Source organism: Prionailurus bengalensis, chromosome F2 (assembly GCF_016509475.1).
Source record: "Prionailurus bengalensis isolate Pbe53 chromosome F2, Fcat_Pben_1.1_paternal_pri, whole genome shotgun sequence".
Lineage (NCBI taxonomy): Eukaryota > Metazoa > Chordata > Mammalia > Carnivora > Felidae > Prionailurus > Prionailurus bengalensis.
In genome coordinates this window covers 57,831,047-57,847,513 of record NC_057353.1, presented here as the reverse complement: position 1 = coordinate 57,847,513, position 16,467 = coordinate 57,831,047, and the positions used below count along the sequence as shown (strand labels likewise).

Here is a 16,467-nt window from a genome sequence, read left to right as displayed (position 1 = left end):
ATGGAACAGGATATATATTTTAATATAAAATAACATGCCAAACATAAATATCTAAAAGCTACTTCTTTGAATATGCAATTATCTTTAACATGTGCTTACGTAGTTGTGTACATATTGGGCCATCCACTCATATCTTTAGCAATACATTCTGCTCTTCAATTTTGTGGTGAGTTAGACAATAGTTACGAAGCAAAATTGTTTTAAAAATCTGTAAGGCTAAAAATTTAATCATAAAGAAATTCAAATTCAATTGCAGAAAGAGTTTTTGGTTACACTTTCTAAATGACACACTTATAAATGGCTTTATACGAAACATGTTTAGTCTCTTGAAGATGTTGTTGAAATAAGAAAGCCTTCCAAAACACAATTCTCATTATAATACATAATGTAATCCAAATTTAATATTGTAAGGATTCCTGTTAAATAAATTTACCAGTTTACATGTGTAGCGTATGTCATTTTCCATTATCATAGTTCCAAATATGGCACATAGTTATGATTTAGGGAAGCATGCTTATATATGTAAACCATTTCATTTTATTTTTGTTATACTGAGAAATGTTTTATTAAAGAATATTAATAAAATATACCTTAGACCTGTGTTTATGTTGTAAACATCTAACTTTTAAATATATCTCAAGAGATTTAATGACAGGATAATCTAATTGTGATAAACTACATCTTGTATACATAATTTAATTTCAAACGAAGAATGAATTTTCTGGATGTACATTTTATTTCTTAATTGGGGTTGTATGTTGTGTAACATATGCATTTAATATTGTGCTATCAAAGATCATGTTTACTTAATTGTGTAGCATACTTAAATTTTTAAAAAATAAAACAAAATATATTTTAACATTGAGTTAGCTATATAATATATTTAATAACGGATTGTTGCTATACAGAATCCCAAGGCTTTTTCTAACATTGGCAATTACCTCATAAAACAGTTATGTATGCAAAAATGTTGAGTGTTTTTAAACTGTTAAATGGTAAATGGTGCATTTTGACAATTTAAAAATCTGTGTTTCACACACTGCCAATTTAAAGTGGTACTAAAACCAGTATTCTAAATTGGTCTACATTTTAGATAAAATGATTATATAATATATGATATAACTGTATGGTGATGGATGATTTTATTGCCTTATAGAGGAAACCGATGTTATTTCTTTATGGAGGTTATTCCATTTTATATATCAACATATTTAACTACATTTAGATGCACTTCTGTCTCCTGCTATTTTGACATATAACTATTCTTCACTCTACAGAAATTTGAACATTCTAAGTAAATCCATTTCATGTGAACATTGTATCTTTTAAGGTTTGGGAATTATGACACAAATCTTCAAGTAACTCATGCAAATAAATCTTCAGATTCCACACTTTTTCAAAATGATGTCTTTGAAAGTTAAAAACAAAATTATTATTCTTCCTCCCTTTAGAATTTCTCTTCATTCATTATACTGTTTGAATTATGACTTTGCCATGGTAACAATTATCATCATATTTCATTTGTGAAATTTATTCTTTATTATTGTTAATATTATTTTAGAATTATTATTAAATGGATTCATTCATTCTTTCTTTTGATGAATATTTCTTGAGCATCTACTGTGTACCAGGCACTGTTTTAGATATTAGGTAATTCAGCAATGAATAGAATATACAAAAATCTCAATCTTTAGGGAGCTTGCATTCTAGTATGAGGAAGAAAGAATATGAACACAAAATATACATAAAACATAGGTACTAGTTAGTAAAATATCTGGTTGAAGTATATATCTGGTTGGACTATGGTTGTTAAATAAATTGGTTTTTCAATGCTTTTTTCTAATATTCCACCAAGTTCTGCATTCAGGTTAAGAGGATAGTACCGAATCGCTACCACCATTAGCCAGAAGTGGAGTTCTATTACTGAAGATTTTTAAGACGGGATGTTAGCAAATCCTGGGTCTAAAGGCTAACAAAGATCAGTTCTAACTCAAATTTTGTCAGGAACTGTATTTATCCTCTGGTGTCTTCAAGAAAATCAGTGTCGGGAACTGGTCTATAAATCTTGAGGATTAGTTATAGAAGGAACTTAGATACATTGTTAAGAATTATCCCAGAGTTATTGACCCAAACACATGAGATTATTTGGGATCAATTGTAATAACTTCAATGATAGAATATAATAGCTCCTCAGTTTACTCCTTGGAATAAGGTCAGAACATTGAGATTTGAGATAGAGTACATACACATTCTAATATTTTTCATGCTTTTAGATTGCATTTTGCAGCAAATGTTTACAATTAAATAGTTTCCTCTTTAAACTAAAACTGAAAGCTGGGAAATTATGATACAGTTATGAAAAGTTTTAAAGTGTTAGTTTTTTATCCACCCTGATTTTCTACTTCCTTTCTAAAGTAGAAGATACAGTTAAACTCCCTAGGTGAATAATATGATCAGGTCATTGTTTTTAGAGTAAGCACATGGGCCCTTCAAATGTCTGCTTTATCATGAGGTTAATTACTAAATGTTAGTATTGTAAACGTAGTTATTGCTTAATCGTGTGATTAAAGAAAAATCTTACTAAATATTAGCTTAGTAGATGTTACTGGTCAATTTGCATAACCAACATGAATTTAGGGAGATTGTAATCTTCACAATATAACTTGGATAAATATTCAGTAGCAGCTTCTTTCTGACTGATGCTTTAGAATATATTAAAGGCCTTTAAAATTATCTGATAATTGCCATACCTCATTTACCCTTGGCTCCCTGAAAATACAACCATCATTTGAGTTTCCAAACCAAATTAAACCAAGCTTCAATTTTAATGACAATGTAGGCTGGCAGAACCTGTAGCAGACATGTTTCCCTTTGCTGCTTATGAATGAGAGGACCCCCGTGTTTGACGTCCTTTTTTGGCTGAAAGCAGAAATCAGAATTACTAATCTTACCACTCACCTGCCTATAACACAAGAGGGAAAAAAGAAAAAGAAAAAGAAGGCAGAGCATACTCAAATGACATTATGGGAGAAAGCTATTTTCCTCTTGCAGAATGGTTCAACTATTCCTATGTATTTTTGTCTACAATATCTAATTATACACTGTGGACAGAAGTTTGAGATGCAGTTTATTGAGAAGGCAAGGATATGAAAATATACCACTCATTGGCTTTAAAAAATACTCAGAAGTTTTCTAACCAGGACCTGACGATTATTCCTAATTAGTAGCTGTACTTCCAACACTCAGTATTTTTTTTCTTGTTAAGCATTTTAGATGTCAAGAGCCTTTTAAATATATCTTCAGTTTCATACTTCTATTATAAGAAAGACAAACTACTTTCTTTCATTATGTAAGAATTATGTACTACCACAGACAATCTTTTAAAAAGGTTTAAGCGAGAGAAAAAGAAAACCCTAATTCAGCTCCTTTAAAAATCTATTTTTAAATTACAGTGAAACCTTAATAAAGTTAAGAATGTAGAGAAATATATACTGTGAAACACTTATGAGATATTTGGGAATTCTTAACCATTTATTAAAGCTACTTTCGTATGCGTAAAAGTTCCATGCTATTAGTTAATTCTCAATCATTTCTAAATATAGTGATTAATTTTAACTAACTGAGAATTGGTTAATCTCAAATTTTACTTTAAAATAGTGAAGTATATTACCCAACTTCCAAAAACAACCCACCGGAGCCTAATGCATATATAGCTCACGGCGTTGAATATTTTATCATGTTGGCTGCTTTCTGGCAAGTGAGGTTAAGATAGACATCTGCATAGAATAGTTATTCAGGGTTTTATTTTTTTAATCATTTTGTTTTAATTTTGGCTTTGATTTTAAATTCTCCTTCACTTGCTTATCTTAAAATAGAAATTTTTGATGTTTTTCCCAGAAATTATGAACAGATATGGCACAGACTCTTCAAAGCATACTTTTGAGAAAAGTGTGGTTACACGGTTACCCATTCTGTCAAAATTTGTCACTTGCCAGGCATTTGTTGCTAATATTCATCTGTAGATAAAGAACAAAGATTGGTTCAGGACTCCATGAAGGGTTTACTATTTCACCTTTCTCCCCTAACGTGTCACAGTGAAAATGTGGTATATTTGTGTGTGATACCTATTCAGAAGTTGATTGATACGAAGCAATCATTGGATCTGGTTACTTCACATTTTAGGGGCGTGTTTGTGTTTTGCCTCTTCGTGTTGGTTATCCTTAAGGTAATAGAAGGGAATATAATTTATTAAACTTATCAGAAAAAAATAAACACAATTTAAAAGAAAAAGTTAGCATCTAGTGCTACTGTGTCCCACAGGTTCTTCTACATTGACCCACACTACCTCCACTGGTGAGTTAGAGGAGCATAACAGGACTACCACTGGTGCTATTGCTGTTGCTAGCACACCTGCAGATGTTACTGTATCCAGTGTTACAGCTGTCACCATCCATAGACTTTCTGAGGAACAGCGAGTGCAAGTTTCGAGTCTCAGAAATTCAGGTCTGGACCCCAACACATCCAAGGACGGGCTCTCTCCTCATCAAGCAGATACACAAAGTACAAGGAGAAGACCACGAAATGCTGAACAGATAGAAAGAACTAAAGAGCTTGCAGTTGTTACTCATAGAGGTATTGGATGTTATTTTACTTGTGCCCGTTTAGTTACAGCCAAAGCTATATTTTGGTAACGATTCGAATTGGAGAATGAGCTGAAAGAGAGCCAAGATGTAGGAAGCCAAAGGAAAAAGCTTAGCTGCAAAATATAGATTGTTATAGCCAAACCCTGAATAATTTGAAAACACAGAAATTAAAAAATACAAATCAGAGGGAAATGCAAATACTGGGCGGGGGTGGGGGTAAATGTAGAAAGGAAAGAATGCATAAAAAGGATAATAAAAACAAGTACTAAATATCTATTGCATATTATGTGCCAGGTATGATGTTGAGATTACTTGAAAATAAAGTAGCCAGTTTCTATCAATAAGTGTACATATTTACACATTGATGATTTGTCCTATGTCGTAATTTTCAGCATTTGCATGAAATCTTAATGTTACATAGATGCTAATTAACAATTAAGACAATAGATAATTTGGGCAAAATGGAAACATTCTGTCTGGTGATTATTTTTTATAGCTGGCTCTTTTATTTCTAAAGTAACTATAGCCTGATCTATATGATTGTATTGAGATTTCTCATTTTGAAAAGGTAACAGCTATTCATTGAGATTATGGCTCTATATTTAAATATCCTTTTGCTTTCTAATCTTTTGTAGAAAAAAATTGCCACAAAGCCAAATCATATATTGGTAATTTTCTAGTTGATTACTATAAGCCTACCTTTTACAAAATTACGAAGCATAGCAAGCATATTTTTCTGTTTCTTGGTAGCAAGTTTCACCGAGCAGTTTGTGGAAAAAAATCAATGTAGTGTCAAAAACTAAAGGGATTTCATTTATATCAATATATGCATCAGTGGAAATATTAATTAATTGAACATGTTTCAAGTACAAAATACCTACTCCAACTCTATTTCCAACTCATCATCATATATTCTCCAAACTGGTTTTGATGTAGTGTAGGTAGGCATGGTTTATACAGAACATGATATAAGTAATGGAAAGCATTCTGTGCTTAATATACACTAAGAACAAAAATCAAGACATCTTATATAGCTGATTGAAAATCATATAGAAATATTTCAAAAGCTCATTTCCATCAAAATTCATACTGAATGTACTTTTATTCTCCTTAGTAAGCATCATAAACTGAATTCTTAACACGTAGTAGTCTCCTGTAAAGTATTAAATCAGTATCACCTTGCTTCTCGATTCACTTCCTTACCATGAGTATTTCCCCAGTGAAGAATGTAAGAGTCATGATAAAATTGATAATTTGTTTTATCAAATAGATACTTTTTCTTAGTAGCAGGAAATAAAAAAGTGTAAATATTATTAAAATATTAAGGTAAAAAGCCTTCCATTTAGTTTTTTCACTCTCTGTGGAAAATTTCACGAGCTAGAATTGACAAACTACTCTGATCATTTTACCACCTATTGAATGAAAGATGGGTAATTCTCACGCATAAGTTTGTTATATAAATCAACTAATAAACAAATACTACTTTAGCCAAAGTTGCCATCAAGTGATGCGAGAAGCTCAGGTTACAAATTAGTATTTTAGAGAACTGGGAAAAATAATTCAGATTGAAATGAGAATAAAGAGTAGTCAGTTATTAAATTCAATAAAGTGATTTGAAAATTACTCAATCTAAACTTCTGAGCTACATTCAAGTAAATTTTAATTAAGCATATTACTTCCTTGGTAAATTCCAAATCAGTGCTCAAATTCTCTTTTAGACAATAATGATTTTAGAGCTAATACATGTTTCATCCTTTCCCATATTCTTTCAGAAATAGTGTTTCTGTAGGTAGTAGCCATTGAGTAGTGCCATCTACTTTGGAATTAAATATTCGTCAGTTATTTTTGTTTAAATCATGTGTATGGAAAACATTCTGAGTGTTACACTTATCATTTATTTCAGTCACTTAAATTATTATATGTTTATCAAATCTCTATTTTAATTAGAATTAGTCCGTCTGACTCTTCCTCAATAATCTAGTGTTTTAGCGATTTCAGATAGCTAGTTACATTTGAGACTCAAGCTTTTTAACATTTTGGGTTAAAAAATGTAAATATTAGAAATAAAAGAGAACTATCACCCTATGCCTATCGATATTTTTGAAAACCCTCAATATTTAGCTACTTTACAGATGTAAAATAGACTTCAAAAACCTAACTCTTAGCAGGGACAAATTTCCAGATTGGAATTGGCTAACATCAAAGCAGTATTCTTTTTAGATAGCTAGCTAGCTAGCTAGCTAGCTAACAAGGAGGAGAGGGGCAGAGGAAGAGAGAGAGAATCTTAAGCAGGCTCCACCCTCAGCACAGAGCCCGCAGGGCTCAGTCTCATAACCGTGAGATAATGACCTGAGCTGAAATCAAGAGTCAGACATTCAACCAACTGTGCCTCCCAGGTGCCCCAAAGCATTATTCCTTCATTAAAAATAATTCTGCCTCACCAGACATCCCTGGAATGCCTACTGAGTACCATGCTCTGTTCTAGGAAGGAATGATATATAAGCTACGACCTTTTCCTTCAAGAGACTGGCATAGAGTGGAAGATACAGAGAAACCCATGAGGTAGTAGAAGGAAAGTTTTGTAAAGCTCATAGCGATTCAAGTACTCGAGTAGTTATGGGGTTTATGCAGACAGTGAGTCATTTCGTTGACATTTTAAATGAGTCTGTAAACATAATGCAAAACTAAATCCTTAATTTTCCTAGATATGTTAGAGAAAACAAGTTAGGTTTCATTCTTCTATTCCATTCTCTGCAGTGTAGTCAGAATTACCTTTTAAAACCTCCTCAACAACCTTAGTAATAAAACCAAGGTTTCGTGGTGTCCTACAGAAAATTTCATGGTCTGGCTTTTGTCTCTATCTCCATATCCATCCTGTGTGACTCTCACAGTTACTCTATTTTTTTTTTAGCCAAACAGAAATTCTGTTAGTGTCAAACACACCATGTTCTTTTCTACTTGAAGCCACTTTGATGAACCATTCCTTTCATTCTTGCAACCAGATCATTCTAATTCCCTTTAGAAATTTTAACTTAAATTGTCACCTCCAGGAAAGTTAGGATTTTTTTTCTGTTATAACTCAGCATTGTACTCTGTACTTTTCTTGTATTGGTAATCACCAGCCCTATGACTTGTCCTGTAAAATTTACCTCTGTGAAGTAAGGAGTGAGTGGATCTGGTTCATGCTAAATTCCCAGTGCCTAGAGCAGCTTCTGAACCATAGATGAATGTAAATACTATTCGCTAAATTAATGACTATTTAAAATCTGACCAGCTAAAGCATTTGCCTAAATTTTTTAGAAAACTTAAAACTATGTTTTACAATATATTCATATATCTATACATTTTAGTATTAAAATAAAGATAACTACTTCATTTTGTCATAGTTCTAAAAATACTAGTGTTTTTAATTCCTAAAAGGCAATGATATTCTCATGAATTCAAACAATAAATTGCTTTTATACCACTTCAAATTTCACAACATGAAACTAGGTGTAAATGCCTTGTTTATAGACCTTATCCAATTATAAAAACAAAGGAATTTTACAGTTAAACACAAGAAAGCTATAAAGTCAACAAATATCACATGAATAAATGTTAATGTTATACCATGGATATTATTTTGCTGAAAGTTATTACCATTTAAATCCTATATATGATAGCTTGTGATAGCATAGGTTCCTTTGAGTATACAGTCCATACTAGTTTATGCTATATGATAATTTAATATTTTTCATAATTTTTCTTTCTTCACAATTACATTTTCATTTTATGTCTTCTTAAAAATTTATGTACTTATTTTGAGAGAGAGAGAGAGAGCACTGGAGGAGGTGAGGGTAGAGAGAGAGAGAGAGAGAGGATGAATCCCAAGCCGGCTAAGCCCTGTCAGTGCAGAGCTCAATGCAGGGCTCAATCCCACTAACCGTGAGATCATGACCTGACCTGAAATCAAGAGCCAGATGCTTAGTCAACTGAGCAACCCAGGCGCCCCTTTATGATATCTTTTGATGATTAGTAGCTCCTAAGTTATCTATTTTCAATAATCTGAGGCAATTAAAATATGTACAGTTTGCATCAATATCACTATAAATGCAAAGAAGGCATGGACATTGAAATTGCACATAGTATTTGGTACTTAGTACATTTGTGTGTGGCCTCAAAATCTATATATTAACTTATGATAAATCAGCATAGCTAGTTACTTTATTATAAGTAACATGAACAATTAATGAATAATTAGATACAAACTTAGAAAGTTTATCAAAGATATTTTCAATTCTCGATACAGTACTATTCCAATTAGTTTTCCTATTACACTATAGTTAAAATATCAGTAATTTAATTTCAATTATGTTCTTAATTTTTTTAACTTTCTACTTGTTCTCAGTAAAAGAAAATACTTTCCAATTTTCTCTGTTTAAAAAGAGTCTCTTGACACTGAAATAAAAAGTAAAAAACAGAATACTAATAAACAATGTTGGTTTAGATCATCTTGAAACTGTTATTAATACTACAGTTTCCTGTAGTATTAGCATCCAATAGTTCTGAGACGGAGAATTGAGTTTTAACTGACTGGATTTTAGTCCACTTTTGCCACCTACTATGTGTGAGACCCTGTGCAGGTCACATGAACTATCTGAGCTCAATTTCCATATATTTGTAAAAGAGTATGATAGTATTACATTAGGGTTTTTGTGAAGATTAAACATGGTATTGGATGGAAATGCTAAAATAAACTAAGGTATTTTCTCCCAGTGAAGAGGTAAAGCCAAACTGCCCACCATCGCTAGTTAGTTCTGAGGTCAGACAATGAGAATGAGTGGACACTTGCCCCTTGTTAGCTATCTTATCTTGCCTTGAGTAATAACCTCAACTCTCCAAGCTCAACTTCTTAGTAATGGAGAATACCTGAATCATAGGTAGCTTTGTGAAAAAATTTAGCACAGTTGCTGAGGTATGTTCAACACATACAAATTGCTGTTATTTTTATTATTATTCACCAACTATGTTTTAACTCTTGCTATGTGCATGACATTGGACTGGATAGTAAGGGTATAACAATGAAGGATGCAGACTATACCATCAGGTAGTCTATATAACTTTAAAAAATAATAATTACGGGTTTGTAACTTGTACAAATTTTGGTGAGAAACACTATCAGAACAATATTTTTGATATTCTATGAAGGAGTGAAAATAACTACCTCTGAATGTAGAAAGTCAAGGAAGCCTGCACAGGGGATATTTGAACTAGTTCTTGAAATAGGAATAAAAGTTTCAAACTAATCAATTGTGTTTATATCACAAAGATGCATTGAAAATGCTTTTCATAGATACTTGTGCTAAGTAGAAATATCATGAATCTATACCAAAATAAAGGAAGTATTCAACTATACTTGATGGGGGTTTACATTCATAGGAATAATCTAAAAACAATTGATAATTTTAGTTTAAAAATGTCTAGATGTTTAAAAGTCGATAATCTAATAATATCTAGTGATATTTTAAATCTCACCAGAATATTTTTGCCTTAAGTATGAGCTCTTTTGAAATTATTTATTAATATTTACTTAAAGCACCTTTTACAATAATCCTTAAACCCTATAGTTAAATTATATAGCCCTAGGAGATTTCAACTCAAAATTGACTTAAAGTAGCAGGACCTATGTGATAATATAATTAAAACAGTAGCAAGGAGAGTATCCTGTACTTCTAGAATTATATATTCTAGAATTATCTGGGATATTTCAGATTCATATAATACAACATCAATATTTTGTAGAGAAAATTGTGGTCTTCAAGAGGATGTATGAAAAGCTAGTTCATGTTGCTAGTGTAGTATTCATTCATTCTTTCATTTATTTAATATTTATAAGGGCCTAATGTATGCACAGCTTTGTATTAGATGATATTAAGGTTAAAGTAATAGAGATGATAAGCACAATTGGTTTTTCTTCCTCAAGTTTATAGTCACACCACTTAAAAATAATCGTTAAAATGTGTTTTGTTTCACATGATTTAATTTAATATTTTTTCTTTTATATTGATATTGGAGAGTATTTCTTTGTTTTTTAAAATGCATAGGCAAGTTTTGCCAGCTGTTAATGATCAGCCTTGGTAGTTGTTGTTTTCAAGTATAAAATGTAGTTATTTTCTTCTGGAAGAGTTACCATATATATGTATATAATTATAGGCTCTCTTTTATTGTTCTTCCTAGTGGAATATTAACTTAGATGATTATAACATGTTGTTGAGTCAAATGTGTTATGAGCATTTTATAGCCATTGCTGCTGTTTATGTTGACATAGTGTAGCCAGTTCTTCCAAAGTATGTTTGATCGTATGTTTAATCATGTCAATAGGATCAAACAGAGCTCTAGTTTGGTTTATAAAGTAATATGAAATTATGTTTAACTAAAATTGAATATGATGTAGACTCCCCCCCTTCATAACAGCCGCCTAAAAGAAAGCCTGTTTTAATCATAAGTTTTTGACCTGAACACTTTTTTTTTTAATTATTTTCACCTTTAAGGTAAGAATGATTAATTCAGCATAAAACTTAATTTTAGGTCAGCAGTTTTAATCTAAACAAAAGCATTATTACTTTTTTCAAGGTAGCTTATCTCAGATTTACATTGCTTAACAAAAAAGGGAAAACAGACTATAAGAAAAACTGAAATTTCTAGTTTATTTCAGATATCAAATTTTGTGATATGTAACAACATTGTTCAAAAAAAACCCCAAACTGTACTATGACAAAAACTTTATTGTATTAAAGTAGTAGGTCTTGAGTGCCTACTATGTGCCTTCCATTAATAGGTATTTGGCCACACATAGAATTTTGAGTATTTTCAACAGCTTGCAAGCAACTAATACTGTTTTCAGATTTTCTATTAATAGTCTTAGTATAGATTTGCAAATATAAAACAATTTTGTAATCTTCATAAACAATAGCCATTGAAGACATTAATTTATAGATGGGTTCTTAGATCTTTATGGATACTGATACAGGTCCGTCAAATAACAGGGTTTTATTGAACATATTATCTCTTTGTTAAGCATGTGATAAATTCAAAAGAAGTATAATATGGTGTTTATTTTAAAGGAAAAATTGTAAGGATAAAACTGCAGAGAAAAATTCTCTGTCCTGTCTCAGAGAATTGCTACAGGATGAGGATGATAGGTGAGTGTGTTTGACTTATAGTTGTCTTCCAAAGTGTGATGTGTTGTTAAATGTAAGAGAGATCAAATTTGCTCATAGATTGTAGAACTTGGTGTATGGAACCATAGGGAGATCCACAATAGTTTATTATAAAGAAGACTTCCAACATTGAGTTTTGTTCAAATATAGATTGTGTGCTTCAGGAAGCAGTAAATTACCAAATCACTAATAAAATATTCAGGAATACTTTTTAAATTTTTTAAGTATTTATTTATTATTTAGAGACAGACAGACACAGAGCATGAGCAGGGGAGGGGTAGAGAGAGGGGAGACACAGAATCTGAAGTAGGCTCCAGGCTCTGAGCTGTCAGGACAGAGCCCGACACGGAGCTCGAACTCATGAACTGTGAGATCATGACCTGAGCTGAAGTCGGTCGCACAACCAACTGAGCCACCCAGGCGCCCCTATATTCAAGAATACTTGATGGACAAATTAGGTACTTAGTAAACATTTAAGCATCAAAGAGTATATTGATAATATGATTCTTACTGTCCCTTCTAATCCTGTCTATAACTATCCAGATATATATTATTTAAATGTATTTATCATCATCTTCTATTTCCTCTTGATGTTTGAGTTGAAATGGACTTATCCTTCTTGTTATCTGACGGTATAGCCAATGTCAAAATAAGCATAGATGTAGCAAGCACTCATAACAAGGAATTTGGAGATTGGCTCTCCCCTTATTTCAATAGATAAGGGATCGGCCACATGTACATTTCTCCCAGAGCTCAATGCCTACCTATATGCCTTGAATTCTAAAACCTCTCCACTTTAGGATCTAATTCTAGCTTTTTAGTCTGTGTTTAAGATGACAGGGTTACTTTCTTCAGTATCTCATTTTCTTTTTTCTTTTTGTTTCCTTTTTCTCTCCTCTCCTCTCCTCTCCTCTCCTTCCTTTTTGTATTTTCTTTCTGTCTTTATTTTTCCTTTCCTTTCTTTCTTCCAATCTATTTCTTTTCTCACTTCTTTTCTTTAACAGCAAACCAACTAACCTTCCTCCCTCCCCTCCCCTGCCAATCTTCCTCCTTCCCTTCCCTTCCCTTCCCTTCCCTTCCCTTCCCTTCCCTTCCCTTCCCTTCCCTTCCCTTCCCTTCCCTTCCCTTCCCTTCCTTATGTGTTTCTTTCTTCAACAAATGTTTACTAGGTTACTTACACATCAGACTTTCTTCCAGTTCTTGAGTAAACAACATTGAACAGAACTGAGTAGACCGTGCTTCATTGAGTTTCTATTCAAGTAAGAAGAAAAAGAGAACAAGCAAATAAACAAAAACCTGATGGTAGCAAGGACTGTGCTGAATATTAAAACAGACTGTGTGATATATGGGTGACTACCTTTGTTTGGAAGGACAGGAAGGCCTCTTTGAGGAGGTAAAATTTAAACTGAGACCTAAACATGGAAGAAGGCAGCTATGCTAAGATGGAGTAGAGAGCATATCAGATAAAGAAAATAGCCAGAAGGAGTTTGAATTTTACTTGAGAAAAGGAAAGCCCAGTGTGCTGCTGTTCAGTGGACAAGGAGGAGAGGGATGGAAATGAGGTGGGAAATTGGTGGAAACCACAGATCATGTAGGCTCAGGGGCCCAGATAGAGAATTTTATATTAATAGAAATGAGACAGGAGCCGTTGGTGGTCTTTAGCAGGGTCTTTAGCAGTGATATTATCTAATGTGTGTTTCTTTCAGATGTTATTTCAATAAGAAATTTAAAAAAAATAAACAGGAGCAGGCAGATAGATTAGTAATGTATGCAAAGTTGCAAATAACAGTTGATAGAGACTGGGAGACTAAGTTGTAGACTATGGTTCTCAAACTTCCCTGTGAATACAAATCACCTGGCAGTCTTGTTCAAGTGCAGATTGTGATTTGGTGGGATTGGGTGGGATCTGAGATTCTGCACTTCTAACGGGACTACAGGTTATGATGATGCACTGAATAGCAAGGATTTACATGAGGATGATTAAGATGGAGAGAGCAACACATACCAATCAGTACCTGCTCTCTGTCCACTCTTCAAGATATCTTCTCCACTTGACATGTTTCCAACATCGATAAGCTATCTCAGATGATATAGGAAAAGCCCAATTTTAATGTTGTAAGAATGCCTTTAATGGGGGGAAATTCATGAGTGGAGAGAATATTTTAGGGCAGATGGGTTTTCTGGATCAACTTGATGACAATCATTAACTCTGTCAATTCTTACAATGACTGAGCCGATCATATTAGCTATGATTTCACTGGAAAGATCAATAAACGTATGGACAAATGATGAAAGCATTTCCATGTCAAAGTTTAACTCATTTATGGGGCGCCTGGGTGGCGCAGTTGGTTAAGCATCCGACTTCAGCCAGGTCACGATCTCGCGGTCTGTGAGTTCGAGCCCCGCGTCAGGCTCTGGGCTGATGGCTCGGAGCCTGGAGCCTATTTCCGATTCTGTGTCTCCCTCTCTCTCTGCCCCTCCCCCGTTCATGCTCTGTCTCTCTCTGTCCCAAAAATAAATAAACGTTGAAAAAAAAAATTAAAAAAAAAAGTTTAACTCATTTATTACTTTTAATTTTTGTCCTAAATTTTATACCTTGACAAGATATTTTAAAATGCGTTATTAATAACAGAAAAAACATAAAGTTTAGTTTCCCTTTACTTACCATTTTTCATCTCTGAAAGACTGATAGATGGAAGCCAAACAGTGAAAAGAAGGATATAAAATTTGATTACCAAATCAAAAATTGTCATGAGTGAATACTGAATAATTAAGCATTCTTCTATTTTAATAAATGGCAAAATTGCATTTCCGCTTGAATTCCCAGGTCCTTCATGAAACTAAGTGATGTATTGATTTCCATGAATGTTTAACGTAAATAATAACAGAACAGAGAGTTTATAACTTTTTAAAAATTATCTGGTTACATATGATCCTTGTAAGACGCTTTCATGTATTATATTCATTATTGGTTTTTTTTTTATGGAAGTACTTTGATATTGGTCAAGTAGGTGTACATGTTTAACATATAGGGAATTACTAACATTTAGGTTAGTGTACTACATATAAATATTGACTATTGCATGCTTTATCAATATCTTGTCATTTTTTTCATTGTTCTCTTGAATTTTTCCTAATTATATTATTTTGTGGAAAGTTTTTTTCAGTATTGATGTTGGTAGCAATTTAAAAATCCATGTCTAGAAATGTACCAATCTATTATTTAAACACATAATTATTTATTGATTATCACCCTCATTTTCTATTCCATCACCACATTTCATTACATTTGTAAAAGTGTCAAAACTATGTCATTCATACCAGTAAATATATTTTTATATTTCTAATTATTTTATATTTTAAGTTGCTCTTAGAGAGAAAGAAGAGAAAAAACAAAATGTTAGAATTTACTTGATAACAGGTTTCTGTATTTTAAAAAGGTGTTAGATAAAAATACCCTGAATGCCTGAGGACCTTTATGACAATATGAAACAATGAAAATTTTTGTTTTCCACAAATGACAAATTTGCAAGTAACCATTTTAACATTTTTATCCAATGCTACTCCTCAAGCCATGATTTTGAGTTATTCCTTTGCAGAGATTGTAAGATTTTCTGATGACCCTGTGTTTTTATATTCCTTTGAGCATATCTTAGGAGGCATTTTTCTTTCCATGTTAATTGGAACTATCACCTCAAAACAATGGTCTTCAGAAATGCTATTTTTTTTCAGATTTCAACCCCATTGTTATGCTCACCAGTAATCGTTAATCACATATCTTGGTAGATTATTATTTATAACATACTATTTCTCACTTTTATAGAATGTGCAAACGAAGGTAGATGATATGGCCTACACTAGTTAAAAAGAAAAGCTTAACTTTAAAGACTGAAGATGAAAATGGTTTGTGTGTAACTGATTTCCCCAAATGGTTACCAGAGTTCATTATTTTACCTGTGAATGGTGGTCACAGTAAATTTGATGGTTGTGACTTAAAAAAAAAATTAATGTTTATTCTTGAGGAAGAGAGAGAGAGAGACAGAGAGTGAGTGGGGTGAGTGGGGGAGGGGCAGAGAGAGAGGGAGACACAGAATCCTAAGCAGGCTCCAGGCTCTGAGCTGTCAGCACAGAGCCTGACATGGGACTTGAGCCCACAAACTGGGAGACCATGACCTGAGCCAAAGTCAGACACTCAACCAACTGAGCCACCCAGGCACCCCAAGATGTTTGTGACTTTTAAATCTTCTCCCTCATTACAATATTTTGAAGGGGATAGACTTTCTATTTGTGCTCAAAGTTGGTGCCAAAGTGAACTCCTCTGTCTTTTGGAGTATGAAGAAATGGTCCTATGTTAGAGACATTTTTATCTTGTTCAGAATTATTTCAGGGCATTTTCACCCACTTTTGCAACAAGCTGCTTCCCTTGCATGTAGTTTTCTAGAGCATATGGCGGCCCTGCTGTGCACAGAGTGAAATCACACAATTAAGTTTTACAATTTTAGGAAGAGCAGAACCTTCATATATGGCAGAACAGCATGGTATTAGGTTTGGGGTGCATTGCATAGAATATTTTTCTCTTCACAATTACATCATTTGTATTCTAAATCATGGACTATTGCTTTTCA

General features: G+C 32.8%; 1 protein-coding gene across 1 annotated transcript in view; it reads left to right on the top strand.

Moving 5' to 3' along the window:
- CSMD3 (CUB and Sushi multiple domains 3) overlaps positions 1-16,467 on the top strand; it is a 1,274,540-nt gene that overhangs the window by 516,576 nt on the left and 741,497 nt on the right. Inside the window, exon 7 of the mRNA XM_043601622.1 lies at positions 4,321-4,632. Within this exon, the coding sequence (XP_043457557.1) occupies positions 4,321-4,632 (312 nt within the window). The remainder of the gene's footprint in view (positions 1-4,320; positions 4,633-16,467) is intronic.